General features: G+C 42.3%; 2 protein-coding genes across 5 annotated transcripts in view; one reads left to right on the top strand and one right to left on the bottom strand.

Annotated features, from left to right (window-relative positions):
- Window positions 1–15,311, bottom strand: part of Crtc (CREB-regulated transcription coactivator) — a 115,320-nt gene that overhangs the window by 79,302 nt on the left and 20,707 nt on the right. The gene's annotated exons all lie outside the window — the stretch shown is intronic.
- Window positions 6,277–14,281, top strand: Obp1 (odorant binding protein 1). Its single transcript, XM_076785931.1, has 6 exons — window positions 6,277–6,438; window positions 10,978–11,059; window positions 11,965–12,053; window positions 12,129–12,231; window positions 13,227–13,291; window positions 14,028–14,281. Exons 1-6 carry the CDS (start codon window positions 6,370–6,372, stop codon window positions 14,043–14,045), a joined length of 426 nt encoding a protein of 141 aa, XP_076642046.1. The 5' UTR covers window positions 6,277–6,369; the 3' UTR covers window positions 14,046–14,281.

Raw genomic sequence — 15,311 nt, 5'->3', positions numbered from 1 at the left:
CGTTACCGGAGATGAAAAATGGATTCTTCATGATAACATAAAGCGTTCCAAGCAATGGCTTTCTGCAAATCAAACCGCAATATCAACCCCGAAACCTGGCTTATCACTTAGAAAGGTGTTACTGTGCATTTGGTGAGACTGTCGTGGCATACTTTGAGTTGTTGAAACCTGAAGAAACAGTTACTGCTGGGTTGTATTGTCAACAATTACAACGGCTGTATTCAGAACTATTGAAAAAGAGGGCATCTTTAGTGCACGGAAAAGGTGTAAAACTGCAAATTGACAATGCCCGGCCCCATACAGCGAAACTCGCTCAGGAAAAAATCAAAGAATCGCAATGGGAAGTTTTACCGCAACCCCCGTACTCACCGGATACTGCTCCCTCTGATCTTATCAGATTTCGAGCATTATTTAAGAAATAAAATTAGCTAAAATCAATGTGGCAAATAACCCTGGCTGTTCATGTGGTCATGAGACACAGGATATTGATCACGTCTTATGGCAATGTCCTCTATATGACACGCACAGATTGAAATTTATATATAACCTGAGATTACAGGGTTGTTTGCTTCCCATGTCGTGCAATGTACTACTCCACAGACCTACAAACACTCTATGTAAGATTTTGTGCTCCTTCCTGAAATATTGTGGATTGTGTATATATAAGCGACTTCAACTGATATGTATCTATTGCGTTACCTTCACATTAGTATAAGGTTATTATTGTAATATTATGTATGTAATACAGACTGCAGAATAACCTCTCATCGGAGGTTACAACTGTACAATAAAAAAGAAAAAAGAAATAAAACATTCTGTAGAAGATGTAAGGAGGCACCTTCAGTCATATTTTGCTTGACGAACCCTGGATTTCTATAAGAGGGGGATTGAAGATTTGCAGGGGAGATGGCAAACTGTCCTTGACAATGATGGAGATTATACAGGGTCATCCGTTTTTAAACGGCCAAACGTCAACCAGCTATAGAGGACCCCAAATGGAACAACTTTCACCCCAACACTTTTTTTGATTCGAAGTTATTTCATTCAGTCTCCACGGCGTGCCCCATGTCAAAGAAACCAAGATCCAAAGGTCATACAAAAAAGTTGACTTAATAAAAAAGATGCCCCTATTTATTTTAAACCAAACAAAGGAAAAATCATCAAGATACATAATTGCAGTCCTAATATATTTAATCTTAAGTGAACGCAAAAAATGACGGGTTTTTGCAATTATCTAAAAATCAAGACCGAATCAAAAAAAGTGTTAGGGGTGAAAGTGGTTTCATTTGGGGCCCTCTATAGCTGGTTGACGTTTGGCCGTTTAAAAACGGATGACCCTGTATAATAAATTAAGAAATAAAAACTTGAATTTACTACAAAGTTTGTTTTAGATTTCAAAATAACTGATTACTTATGGGTCCCCCTAACACTTCGTGTCAGTCTGTTCGTGGTGTACACGCGCAATTCAATCTCGAGAGATGCTCGCGGTATCAGCAGCGTCTGACAAACGATGTCCGATTCTACTGCGCGCGCGCGTCTTCGAGATTGAATTCCGTAATCGTTCGTCTTTATTCGAAAGCTTTTGAAAACGTGTCATTCACGGCCTTCCGTAAAACATTCTGTACGGTTTAACTCTAACGGTGTCAACAAAATTGTATACAGAGGCTGAAAACTTTATGCAAATATAGACCTCCGCGGAGAGAAGCCTGCGTCCAATTAGAGAGAATTAGCGGGACCAAAAAACAATTCATTTGCTCTTCCGAGGCGCTCGCGAAATTTAACCCTTAACGGACCAATGCCGCGTATATGGCGGCAAAAATCATTTTATTATTTTTATCACTCTTATTGTTGTCATATTTATGTAATGAACGCGTTAAGCATTGTGCCACGTCACTTCTGTGAATTTGTTTCCGCTTAGACCTGGTGGAAAGTAAACTTGGAATACTTCCGGACCGTTAAGGGTTAAAACGACCGAATAATCTGTCTTCCTTAAATTTTCGAAAACGTCGAGTTTTGGAAATCCCCGGGCTGTTGATAGGAAATTGATTGAAAATAGAGGGCACGAAGTTGAATATCCCTGATGGGGCGGTATCGACCCGAGCACAGGGGGTTAAGCGATTCCGTGGAAAGAGTAATGGCCACCTTTGTCCTCGCCGCGCTGTCTACCTCGAGCCACGCGTTTAATTAAGAACAAACCGGCCGGGTGCGGCGAGATCTCGCTAAACCAATCGATTGGTCGCGTGAAATCGTATCATCGCGGCCAATGAATCCTCCGTCTGCGTCACCCTTCGACCCCTCGCCGTATTATCAAGCAAATCTTTATGCGAAATCAAACTTTTCCAAGTCAATCGCAAGAAGTAGGAGCTGCACAGACATTTATTCTCTCTCCCAATAATTCCACTAAACCTCTTGCCAGTTTTAATTTAAATTATTCAAGAACGAGGAGGCTTTCTATTCGGTTTCTACTTGGTGCAACCGATGCGGAAACTGTTTATCTAGATATTTAACCGGTGAATACAAATTTCCTTTTTCTCTCAGAAGAGGTTCGCGTTGTACGGATTCTGGTCATTGCAACGGAACGTTGTTCGGGACGTTTCCGCGGGAAATTTAATTAGACGGAGGAAAAAGCGGACGCTCGACAGTCCTTTGAGCGACCGGGCCAAACGTTCGACAACGCATGCTCCGTGACTCGTGTGATTTTTCCTATTTTCCCCCGACGATGCAGACTTCTTTTCGATGTGTTCGCGGGCAGAAACGGAAAAACGAAATTATCGAACGAGCACAGGATACACCGGGGCTGCTCGCGTCGAGCGCGTGTGCGGCGGGATGCACGGGCTTCGTTACGTATAATTTCGTTAAAGTTGAAAACAGACGGCTTCTCGGGTCTGCCGGGCAAAACGGCAACATCGTTGCAAACGATCGTTGTGTAATCGGAGATCCCGTGATTCGACTTATCGTTTCCGGGTAACCAACAGGAAAACCGCGGAAACGGTTGCCGAACTTTCGGGTAATTAACAATTATTTCTCGAAGTCCCGGGAAATTATTTTTTGAGGAATCAGGCTGGTGGAAAGTTGAATATTTTTTGTTTCGCCGGGGAGCGTTTAGGTGTAGAGATTCCGCGCGAGTTTTACGCGTCGATACGCTCGTTCCGCTCGAAAACTTCTGCGACGACCTACGCTCGCTCGCCGGCGAACCTTGCAAGTTCACTGAATAAGTGATATATCGTGAGCTTCTATAGCGCGCACGCGATCGATCGACGTTCGCAAAAAATCACGCGATCCTAACGAGTCCCCGAGAACGTGGAAAAGATAGATACCCGCGGTGGTCGATAGACAAGGAAAACTTTCAATTCGACCTTTCAACAATTTTCCTGCATCGTTGAAATTTTCACGTTCCTCTGTCGTTCATGCGATTTCCTTTAACCTCGGCCCGAAATGAGAAACAGAATTGTTCGTGTCCGGATTTAAAAATTTTCATGACGCTCTATGGAATATTTTAAACGCGTCTCGATCGACAACTAATTATCGAAATCACCGAGAACGACGAGCGACAGAGAGTCTTCGAATCTTAGACAATCTGGTTTCGCAATTACAAAGTGTTCTCTTGCGGCCCCCAAGAGAACGTTAATACGCGCGCGCGATTACGTAACCAGCATTCTAACTCGAAAATTATTGTCGTGATACGGATAATCGAACAGCCGATAACGACCGGGCATCGCAAATTAGCGCGCGGCCGCTCGGAAGTTCTAACGAACGGCTTTACATTTTAATAAGAAGAACATGTCGGCTCGAGCACGGCAACGAGTGATTAGAGGAGGCGAGGCGAACGCTGTAATTTCAGTGGTCGCAACAGATATGCCAGCTCACTCGTTTCGGGACAATAACGAAGAGCGCGGCGCACCGATGATTTTCCTTCTCTTTTCCGAAGCCGTGGGAACCGAGACCTGTAATACTAATATCATTGTACAGTAAGACCCCGCTTAACGCTGCTCCGCTCAACGCCGTTTCAGTATTACGCGCTAGTATTTGGATTCCTCGAAATCGGACACGATATTGGTACTTGTCGTTTATGCGTGCAAATGAAGCTTGCTGAACGAAAACACAAACGACTTTAGATGACTTCGTCACAAAGAACAAAAAATATCAAATGAGGAAGAACCTTCCTCGTCAAGCATGACATCTTTGCTCGAACTTTTTTGATTTTCACGAATGTTTTATGAATAAAAAAGGATATTAGCCATAAATAAGTCTGTAATTGATGTAATAAAAAACTATTTAACCCCTTAATGCACAGTTTTTTTTTTAAACCGGCCAAAAAAAATCAATTTTTGATATACTGCGCTTTTGTTCCATGGAAAAAGGCTGTATTTTATTCTTGAATAAATAAATGTTATAGCTTACAATCCCATGTGAATGATAAATATCAATAAAACGATTTTTCTTCTTTGCTTTCACATTGTCATTTTGAATTCTCGATTATATCCGAGTGTGAAAAATTATAGCAGCATAAAATACAACGCCGCTCGAATTATCTCGAGCGTACAAGTTAAGGGGTTAACAATAAATGATACAAAATAAAACAAAAAGATTTGCGTGTTAAGATGACCTCGTTTGACGCTGTTTCGTTTAGCGTTGGAACTTATTGGAACGTATCACCCACGTTGAGCGGGGTCTTACTGTACTAATATTTTTCAACGGTTTTGTAACGATCTCTCCGAAACGATCCCGCTTACAATAACGCCTCCTAGCGAACACGATCTTGGAAAACTGTCGAGTTGAATTCAAGTTTCGATCGGTGTTCCGGGAAACGACACTTTCCTACTGCTTCCCAGGGGCGTTCCCGGGGAAAGAAATTTTCCCGAACGATCGGCCCGGGAGAGCACTATCCGGGAAGAAGTTAACGAACACCGGCTCGAACGGTGTCTTCGAACTTGTGACGCAATCGGGCGAGCCGAGGAGGAACAATGCCTCGATGCTCCGTTCGGGAATTAAGCGAAAATCTCTGGACTTCCGGAACAAGTAGAAACGTTCAGCAGACATTCCGAGTCGTTTACAAAATTCTTTCGATAACACCGAGCACGCGGTGTTGGTTTGCTTCTGTAGAGCAGCACAGTGTGTTTCCAATTTTATATAAAAATACGAGTATTCTAGACAATTTCACATCACATGTCTTAGTATTTTCGGTTGGTCCAGCAAAAGTGTTCACTTTCCTACAAACTTGAATGTGAAGAATTTTTCCTTTTATATGTTACCGTTTATTTTTGACTTACCACAACCTTAACGCTAAACCTATCATCGACCGGTTTTATATTTTTTATTTTGCTATTATTAACCTATTAGCTGCCACGATCCCCATTTGGGGATTTTGGAATTTGGAATTTGAAGTTTCATTCTTTCATTCTAACCCTTAACGCTCCGACTATTAATTATGAAGATCGCAACTCCAACTTATTCTCATCATACTTCGACTTGCAAGTTTCTAAGTGTCAGATTTTAAATGCTACAATAACGTGTAAATAATAATACTAAAGTCATTCGAGACAACCTTTATTCATCTCAGAAGTAACATAATTTTGATTACAATATTGATTCCACACTTGGAGCAGAACGCCGCACATCGGTGGTGCTTGGGAGGCACACTTGGAGCGTTAAGGGTTAAAATTATGTAAATCGGGACTCGGTCTTGTCATTTTTATGTGGCAACGCGCACCAGTTGCTCTCGAGACTGACAATAATTTTGTGCGCTGTTTCGAGCCGAAATCGGGACAGAAATCGCGTGACAATTTAACGCGGGAATGCAATTTCGTTCCGGATAGTTTAAAATAAAGATATCCGTTTTTCCGTGGATATCGGTGACGGTCTCTGGGAAAGTTTGCTCCCACGCGTTGCCGAGAATCGGGTGTCCGAAAGGATCGATCCGATCTCGAGGGGGAAGAAAGGTGTCGCGTGGGAGGAAGGACGAGCAGTACGATGTCGAGGGTTCGGTGTCCGATTATCCGGGATTTTCGAGTGTAGGAAATCGAGCGCAGGACGCAGGACACAGGATACGGGCAAGGTCGCGGTCGATGGGTAATCGCGCACGTAATCCAAAGCGCACTTCCGTTATGCAGTTGAAAATTAGCCGGCCGATGAATGCCGGCGCGGCGGCGGTGGGCTTCAATCAACGAGCGAAGAATGATACGACTGCAACAAACTGCAACTAACCCTCTGTTACACCGCACGCCCACATCCTCCGCGCAGCGGCGTCGCCCTGGCCATTATAAAAACGGCGGGACACGCGACTCCGGCGCATACTCTGCTCGCGAAAAGTGTCAGACGACAGCCGGAAAAGAGAGACGCGCGCTCCGAGACAGAACCCAAAGACCCGAGATGGCTACCAAACACGGTCTGCTGTTGCTCGGCCTCGTGTGCTTGCAGGCCGCCGTCGTTCGTGCCGTGGTAAGCTCATCAACGCCTCGAACCCCCATAGAACCCAATCCCTATGGGGGGGGGGCCCCGCGGAACCCACAATTTTACTCGGGACCGCGCTAGCGAATAACCGAATCGTTCCGCGCGCTTAGACTCAACGCGTTCACTGCCAATTTATTTTAGTGTTGTATAAAGCTCCAAAGCTCAGTCTTAAAGACTAAGTTTTTGAGGCTGCAATGATATAAAGCTTGAGCTTTCAAAGCTTTGAGAGTCAAAGCTTCGACGCTCAGCTCTCGGCGCTCTTGGCGTTCCAATAGGAAAAAGAAACAGACTACAATTCTATGTATGTGTCGAATCCAGGCTGTGTAGACATATTACATCGGAATATTCAAACATAAAAATTTCCTAAAGATTCTTATCTGGGTCTGTCTTTTCTCCGCCGGTGGTGTTGCGTTGTTCCTTTCATTTTTCTATTGGGAAATTGTTTACGCGAAGATACGTGTCCGGTTTCGTTTTTATTATTAGAACGTTTTATGATTTTTATCATTGCGTAGAGTTGTATAAAGCTCGAATCTTCGAAGCTCCAAAGCTCAGTCTTAAAGACTAAGTTTCTGAGGCTGCAATTATATAAAGCTTGAGCTTTCAAAGCTTTAAGAGTCAAAGCTTCGAAAAAGAAATAGACAACAATTCTATGTATATACAGTTCTACAATTCTATTCAATACAGAAGACTCTTCGAGAAGACTCGAAGAGTCTTCGAGTTTCAAGCTGAAGCTTTGGAGACTCCGGTTCTCAAGGTTCAAACCTGGAAAGCTCCAGAGTTTACGGCTGAAGTCGCGACTCGATCCTTCAAAGCTTAGGACTCAGAGCTCATTTTCGCAACACTAATTTGTCTTATTCGCAGAAGCGACATTGTTAACCGTGATCGCTAAAATTTCTGAATTCGAAACTGAAAATAGCCTGGTGTATAAAGGGGTAATCCGGAACTGTTTCATAAAGTTTTCACCTTACACTATAATCTGGTTCGTTTCACCGTCGTAAAATTCAATGGCGAGCATTCTTGAGTGATTCCATAGGTCACCGATGAACACCATGGTGGCGTTCAACGTGTTAACGAGCGAACTCTCGGTGCTCTCGGCTGCGAGCCTTTTGCAATTATTTTCCCGGTGCATATTTCGCAAGCGGTACAGCTAGATTCATCATTCGCCGTGAATGCGGTTCGTTACCGTTCACCTAATGCTGCGAACACGAATTTTTTCGTCCGGGCGAACGAGCGTTCCCTCGTTCAGCCTAAACGCATCGTTAGGTAACCGACAAAGTTCGTGCCGTTCGAATCGATAGAGATCAATGGATACGATACCGCATGCCGGAAACACGCCCTCGAATTCTATTATCTTTTCTCAACTATCTAACGATCGTTGCATTCGTTCTCCGAGCATGTAAAATAGAAGAACATTAGGAAACGTTAATGCAATTTCTCTTTCACTTTTACGACAAAAGATTTCCCGATTGGAAACAGGGATTTTTCTATTATTTCTACCGATGTTTATTTTCAACGGAGTCGTTAGTTCTCCGGTAAATAACCTCTCGTTCGCTTTTAATTGATACGGCGCGTGTGCCCGTGCAGTTTAGTAATAACGAAACCAGGAACCAGCACGAACTTTCTTAGTTTTCCCGACAGCTCCGATCGATTACTTCAGAGACGTTAATCATCCGAGTGCCTGTCACGATACGCTTTCCTATCGCGTTTATTATTTAACGCTATTTCGACCGGCAGGCGTTCAAAGAACACCCTTTAAAATTTCGAATAAAAATCGATTGAGACTGCAAGGATGCAATAAAGGGGAAATTGTTCGATAAATCTACTTCTTGGAATGCACAGGACGATCGGTAACGGATTCTAGAAACGATGTTAATTAACATTAACGTCAACCCTTAACGGTCCGAAAGTACTTCAAGTTTACTTCCCACCAGGTCCAAGTTATTTTTCATACGAAGAGAAACTGTGGACTCAACATTTTTATATCAAGTATAGAAAGGAAAATATTTATATTTTAGTGAAAATTTATTAACGCTAGAACGACCGAGCAATAAATGCGACTGACGTGTATTGCTTTGTAACAGTGACAAGACTGTGCCCATTCAGTCTTCATACAACTTTTATTGTAATATGTGCTTCAATGAAGAGGTTCATTGAACAATTTCCGATGAAAACATTTTTACAATTTCAGTAATTGTAAAAGAAAAAATTTGGAAGCAGTCATTTTGACTGCTCCGGTCGTTCTAGTGTTAATATACATATTCAGAGTAATAGGATAACAAGATGATTTAAATTTCATTTTTGCCACCATATACGCGGCATTGGTCCGTTAAGGGTTAATCCCCGGGACGTCTACGTTGATTAATTATCCGGCTATTCGAGGCTCTCAAAAAATCTAACAAAATTCTGGAACACGTATCGAAGTCTCTATTTGAGTACATAATCGTTGCAAGGTTAACACTAGGTTTACGGAGCATTAAAAGTGAGCATTTTACATTACTTTATAAAAATAAGAAGAATATGTTTATCCAAGTTTTCAGGCATTTTTTAAATAATATATACCTAAGGAAATAAGTTTGTTGAGTAACTCCACGTAGATGGATCTTCACAATCGCAATAATCGTAAATTAAAAATATTAGAACCCGTCATTTTGACGGGTCCCGTGAACCTAGTGTTAAATATTGAAAGGGAAGAAATAGATATCGAAAGAAATTCCTGACGGCAGGTGTGGGGTTAATATTTTACAGGATCCGATTCTTGATCGTCTTAATTGACGGAGGTGACAACGAAATTAGGGAAGAAAGCCGACTAATTCGGGATACGTATCGGAATACGAAACGGTCTGCGCCAGACGGATTCGTTCGCGACAATATCGAGCCGCGTGCTCGCCCGGAAATAACGAGACGAATGCCCGGCGCGGCCGATCGATAACCGGGGGCAAGTGGATTCGAGATTAGAGGGGAACCCCTAATTGGAGCGTGTCAAGTCGAGCCGGTGCAGTTGCATCGGCACGCCGCTGTTCTTCCGGTTCTTTCGCCTTCCTTTCTCTTTCTCCCTCTTTCTCTCTCTCTCTCTCTCTTCCTCTTTCTCTTTCGTGTCCCTTTTACCGTAGTTCCTTGCCGATGTTTACCCGGCCACGGGCCGCGGTAGAACGCGAGCCAGAGTATCGATCGAAATTCAAATGGGCACGCGGGGAGCGCGCCGTCACGTAAACTGCACCCGGAAACGCAGACACTAGCCTAGACCGGCGGGCTCGCTTTTCGTTTCTTTAATTACGAGCCCGTCCCAATGCACCCGTGGCCACGGTTTCCGTAGCGTATATCTCGTTCGATTACGACTGGCTTCCGCCTCGATCAAATTGACCGATCTACGGGGCCTACCGATCGTAAATCCTAGCAAATTCAGCCCGTAGTCGTCACTAGACTGCGGATCTTTGTGCAAAATAAATGAAGGCTCGCATCGATTGCAAGATACAGGAGCGAAATAAAAATTTCTTTCTTCTTTGAATTATTAGGTCGTCCCATAAGTTCGTGCCGTTTACCCTTGTACCATTTCAATTCTAAAAATAAAATATGTAATCACCCTTTCGTTCCACAACCTCTTCTGACCTTTTTGGCAAAGACATCATACCGTCACTATACAATTTCTGCGGTTTTTCGTTAAAGTACTTTGCAATGGTGAATAATATAAATTATATCCACGACACGAACTTATGGGACGACCTGATACTGTATTAAGCTGAAACCGATACGCTGATATCCTTAAATCTTTCTGATGTGTCCACTGCTTTAACGCTAGGTTTACGGAGCACTAAAAGCGACTATTTTGCATTGATTCATAAAAACAACAAGAACCTGCTACCCACATTTTTAGCAATATTTTTAAAATAATATATACCCAAAGAAATAAATTTGCTAAATAATTTCTTATGTGTGCATCCTTAGAATCTTAATAATATTAAATTAAAAATATTAGAATCCGTCATTTTGACGGGTCCCGTAAATCTAGGGTTAAACTATGGTTACCCATTTTTGTCATAAATGCATCAAATCCGCAGTCTAGTCGTCACTTTTCCGAACCACACTGGGAAACCGAGTTCGATATAATTTTTCGAACATTTAGAAGTCAGGGAAAATTTTTTTAAAATTCTGTGAAATACTTTCAAGCGTCTAATTCGAGCCTGCGAAATTGAAATGTTCGAAGGAAGTGGAGAAAACTTTTTTTTTGTATTTGCACGTTATACTTCGTTTTCATCCCCCGTTTCGAGCGGAACGTTTCCTCCGCGAGTTCGAGAAGCTCCGCGCAGGCTGCGAGAGATCGATTGCCCTAATCGACGTGGGGACGATAAGATAATGGAAGCCGCCGCGACGCGACGGGTTGATCGCGAAAGAAAAATGTTGAAATACCAGGAAAATCGGGCTCTGAACATAGTTAGTTTCGCCCCGGGAAGTGAAGTCAAGAAGATGGGAAACGCGCCTGGTTCCCCCAGGGCAATGATTCTCGGGCTATTATCTTGATTCTGCTCGTAGCCGGACTGGGTGCCTCCAGAAGTCATCGAAATGGTGCAGGATGACAAGCACCGGTGCATGGAGGAACACGGGACAACGGAAGGTTAGTGCCACAAGTACTATGGACCGAAGCTATGACACGCGCGGACACTCGTTAGCGTCCTCCGCAAGCTTCCCGAGAACTTTCATGGAAAAGTTAGGGGAAAAATTTTAGCGAGTCGATACACCGTTCAGCCCTTTCGGTGTGCAATAGGTTTGCAAAAATCTGGCTTGCAAGGATTTAAATGGGAGACGAGGCGCAGATCGTCTGGAACTGCATCTTGACCCTTATGTTAACCCTTAGCACTCGAATGGTGACTGTAAGGCACCACTGAAAATTGCTGTATCATTATTCAAAATATTTTTTACATTATTAAATTCGTTTGCATTTAACGTTTCAGTATTGTACGAGTAAATTGCACGATTTTCGTATGTATAACACGAAAAAGAAATATTTAAAAAGGAAATATTCTAGGTCGGAAGAAATGTTTCGTTTTGGAGTTAAAATAGCTTCGAGTGCAAAGGGTTAACTTTAAATTTTAATACCAAAATCAAGACATTTCCATTCTGTGCAATCTCTTTTGCATTATGCACCTCAAGTTGAGCCTGTCTTCTCATACGACACGAATTTAATAATATTGAAACTGCTTTGAACAATGGTATGGTAGCACCTAGTTAACACCTAGGTGCCCACATTCTCAATCTTCCACAGATTTCTATTCCCTTGGACAATTGTAAATTGACTTGCATTCGAGGCACGGAAAACTTTATTGAACCTTGTGGAAAATTTGGGAAACAGCCTGGAGGATTAAACGGGAAGCAAAATTGAAGAAAACGGGCTAATTATCTTGCGAGCTTGCATTTAAATGTCCGCGGCTCGAGGCTCGGTGCCTGGACCGATTTGCGTGATACGGGATAATTGAGATTCGAAAAATGTGTACGACTAATATCTGTGACTTCGGTTCGCAGATCAAATCCAACAGGTGGCGGCAGGAAACATACCGAACGATCCGTCAATCACGTGTTACATGTACTGTCTATTAGAGGCGTTCAGTTTGGTAAGATCGCGTTTTGCCTTCGAAAGAAACGATTCCATTCGCTCCGATCGATTCACAAACGTGCGTACGGTTTAGGTCGACGAAGAAGCTAACTTGGAAGGGGACATGTTGATGGGATTACTGCCGGAGAGCCTACAGGACACGGCGGAGACCGTTTTATCGAAATGCACCCCCGGAGGTACGTGCTGCGTCCATTTTACCCTTCTTCATTTTAGAACTTGCTCCAACATCATTTAATTCTATTCCCATATGTAGCTTTGTTAGCCTAGAACGGCTGCGAACTATTGCAATGCAAGACCGCAGATCTTCGTGCAAATTACCATTTTCGCGCTTCGTTTTACGGAAATCGAATGGAGGGGAATATATTTTTCGCGGACTAGAAGATTCGTTCTGGTGGAAATAAAATTAAAATATTATTCATTTTTACTAATGTGCACTTCATTTTACGGAAATCAAATGAAGGGAAATATTTCTTCCGTCGACTAAAAGATTCGTTCTGGTGGAAATCAAATAATAATATTATTCATTTTTACTAATGTGCACTTCATTTTACGGAAATCAAATGAAGGGAAATATTTCTTTTGTGGACTAAAAGATTCTGGCGGAAATAAAGCAAAAATATTATTCATTTTCACTAATATGCACTTTATTTTACGGAAACCAAATGAAGGGAAATATTTCTATCGCGGACTAGAAGATTCGTTCTGGTGGAAATAAAATTAAAATATTATTCATTTTTACTAATGTGCACTTCATTTTACGGAAACCAAATGAAGGGAAATATTTCTATCGCGGACTAAAAGATTCATTCTGGTAGAAATAAAGTAAAAATATTATTCATTTTTACTAATACGCATATTATTCGCGCATCATTTTACGGAAATCAAATGGAATTCCGAAATAATTCCGAAAATGGAGGGAAATATTTTTTTCCCGGACTAAAAGATTCGTTCTGGTGGAAATCAAATAATAATATTATTCATTTTTACTAATATGCATAAAGATCGGACGTCTAGACATTAGATACCATGAAATTGTGGCATTATTGATCAATGTAAATCGATAAAATAGGTGTAAAAGTTAACGTCGAGTAAAATCGGATAAAACAGACGAACAGGAAAAGGCGCAAATTTCGGTTTTTCGAAATTCTAACGTGAACTGTGTTTTTTCCAGCTGGCGCCGACAACTGCGAAAGGATGTACAGTATCGCCGTGTGCGTCCACCAAGCTGTACCAGAGGTGAGTCAAATGTTCCAGTTTCTGCGCGTTGCCGATTCACCGTCTTAACACAATAACGCGGTCGCATTAACGGACCCGTTATCAGCTAGATCGGAGTCGAATAACTTTTTGCCAAGTTTTCATCTCGACGGAAATTAATATCGCTTCACGGCGCGCAATTAACATTGTCGATGCGTACCGCTAACGATCGCCGGTTTATCGGCTATTAAACGGACTCGCAGAGCCGAGTCATCGGGTGTTGCGTCGGACGTCGAGTCTCTTGAAAGTTCGTTGCAATCATCGTCATTAGACCGCGGATATTTTTGCAAAATTCTACTTTCAGTCATTTTTGTTCAAATCCGCAGTCCAATCGTTACGATTCGGCGAAATTGCAACTAGCCTGGATCGCAGAAATTCGACTGTAATAATTTCTGACTGGTTTTGTCAAAAACAGTCGCGATCGATCCGTTTCGAGATGCATCGAGATGCATCGACGGTCGCAAAAACTGTCCGGAATCGTTCTCGCGATCGGAACAAGGGGCGGTCGCGTCGGTGCATCTCGGACGAGAAATCTAACGGGTAGCATGCACTCGGTAGCAGACTAACAACTAGACGGTCGCACATAGAAGCAGTCGCAAACGAAACTGTGCAGGGTTAAGCGTGCAGAACGTTCTAGAACGATCGGAAGAAACAAAGTCTCGCGAAAAGACGTGGGGGAGAACTGTAAGAGAAAAAAACCGTGGTGGTTTCGTTGCAGCTGTGGTTCATCGTCTAAGTCTGGACCAGCGAGGAGGGAGTTGGAATCGTGACACGAGGATCGAGAAACGAGAAACCGATCGGAAGGATCTACCCGTCTACGGCAACGAAATCAGCGCACGCGAAGCAAACCCAATTATTCGTACAATGCGTTCTGTAAAGGTATTGTAGTTCACCTAGGATTAACCATTCAGGCCCACTGTCGATCTGTAAATCTGACTATCGAAAAATATAATATCGAACGTATGAAACAGAGACCATAAGATCAACAAATCACTCGAATTTCGCGTTTACGGCTCCGGTCACCTTCCCCCTCCATATCTACCAATTAATACAAATCATTTCTTCGAGGTAGAGAAAGACCCTCGGCACGCTCTTCGCCCTAAAACTCGCCTATTCGATGTTCTACTGTCTACTGAAGTTTTTGTTTCTCCGCAACTGCGTTATTGTTTGACGCACTTCGAACAAAGAAATTTATTCAATAGCTCCCACGAAGACCTTGGTGCAAACCCCGAGCAAGTCTGCTTTTTAGTAAAACTGTTGAAGTTTTCTGTTTAGTAAAACTGTTGAAGTTTTCTACTTATCTCAGGTGGGCGGGTAAACGAGTATCAGAGTACCTATATCATTTGCGTTTTGTAAGTCAAATGGCCGAGACATACGTCGCCAACTGCCATATCCAAAATCTAATAGCTGATCATACATTGCGCTTTAACACTAAACGTACCGAGCTATAAATATAACAGGTGCATGTTGCCTTATAAAAATGACAAGGTTTAATTTATTTAGACTTTACGCGGTTCTCATTCAATATCATGAATCATTGCTCATAAAGGCATCTTTATAATTTCAGAAATTGTCAAATCAAAAATCTAGAACCGGTCATTTGACCGGTGGTGGTACGTTTAGCGTTAAATAAGCTCCTCTGTCCAACTAATCGTTCCAACCTATACTATTTTACTTGTCCGCCATAATGCTTGAACCATTTTCAATATCTGATTTACCGGTACAATTACCGGTCATTTTTTTACAGCAATAATGGACTCAGTTTTACGTAAATTTTACATAATACATATGCACGTGTATTTCTTGTTGCATTAGGTCGTCCCATAAGTTCGTGCCGTGGATATGTTTATATTATTCACGATTGAGAAGTATTTTAATGAAAAACCGCAGAAATTTTATAGTGACGGTATGATGTCTTTGCCAAAAACGAGGTTGCAAAAAAGTGGTTGTGGAATGAAAGGGTGATTACATATTTTATTTTTAGAATTTAAATGGTACAAGG

This window comes from Halictus rubicundus, chromosome 3 (assembly GCF_050948215.1).
Source record: "Halictus rubicundus isolate RS-2024b chromosome 3, iyHalRubi1_principal, whole genome shotgun sequence".
In the NCBI taxonomy this organism is placed as follows: Eukaryota; Metazoa; Arthropoda; class Insecta; order Hymenoptera; family Halictidae; genus Halictus; species Halictus rubicundus.
Note: the sequence above shows the minus strand (reverse complement) of the source record. Positions and strands in the feature narration are given on the sequence as shown.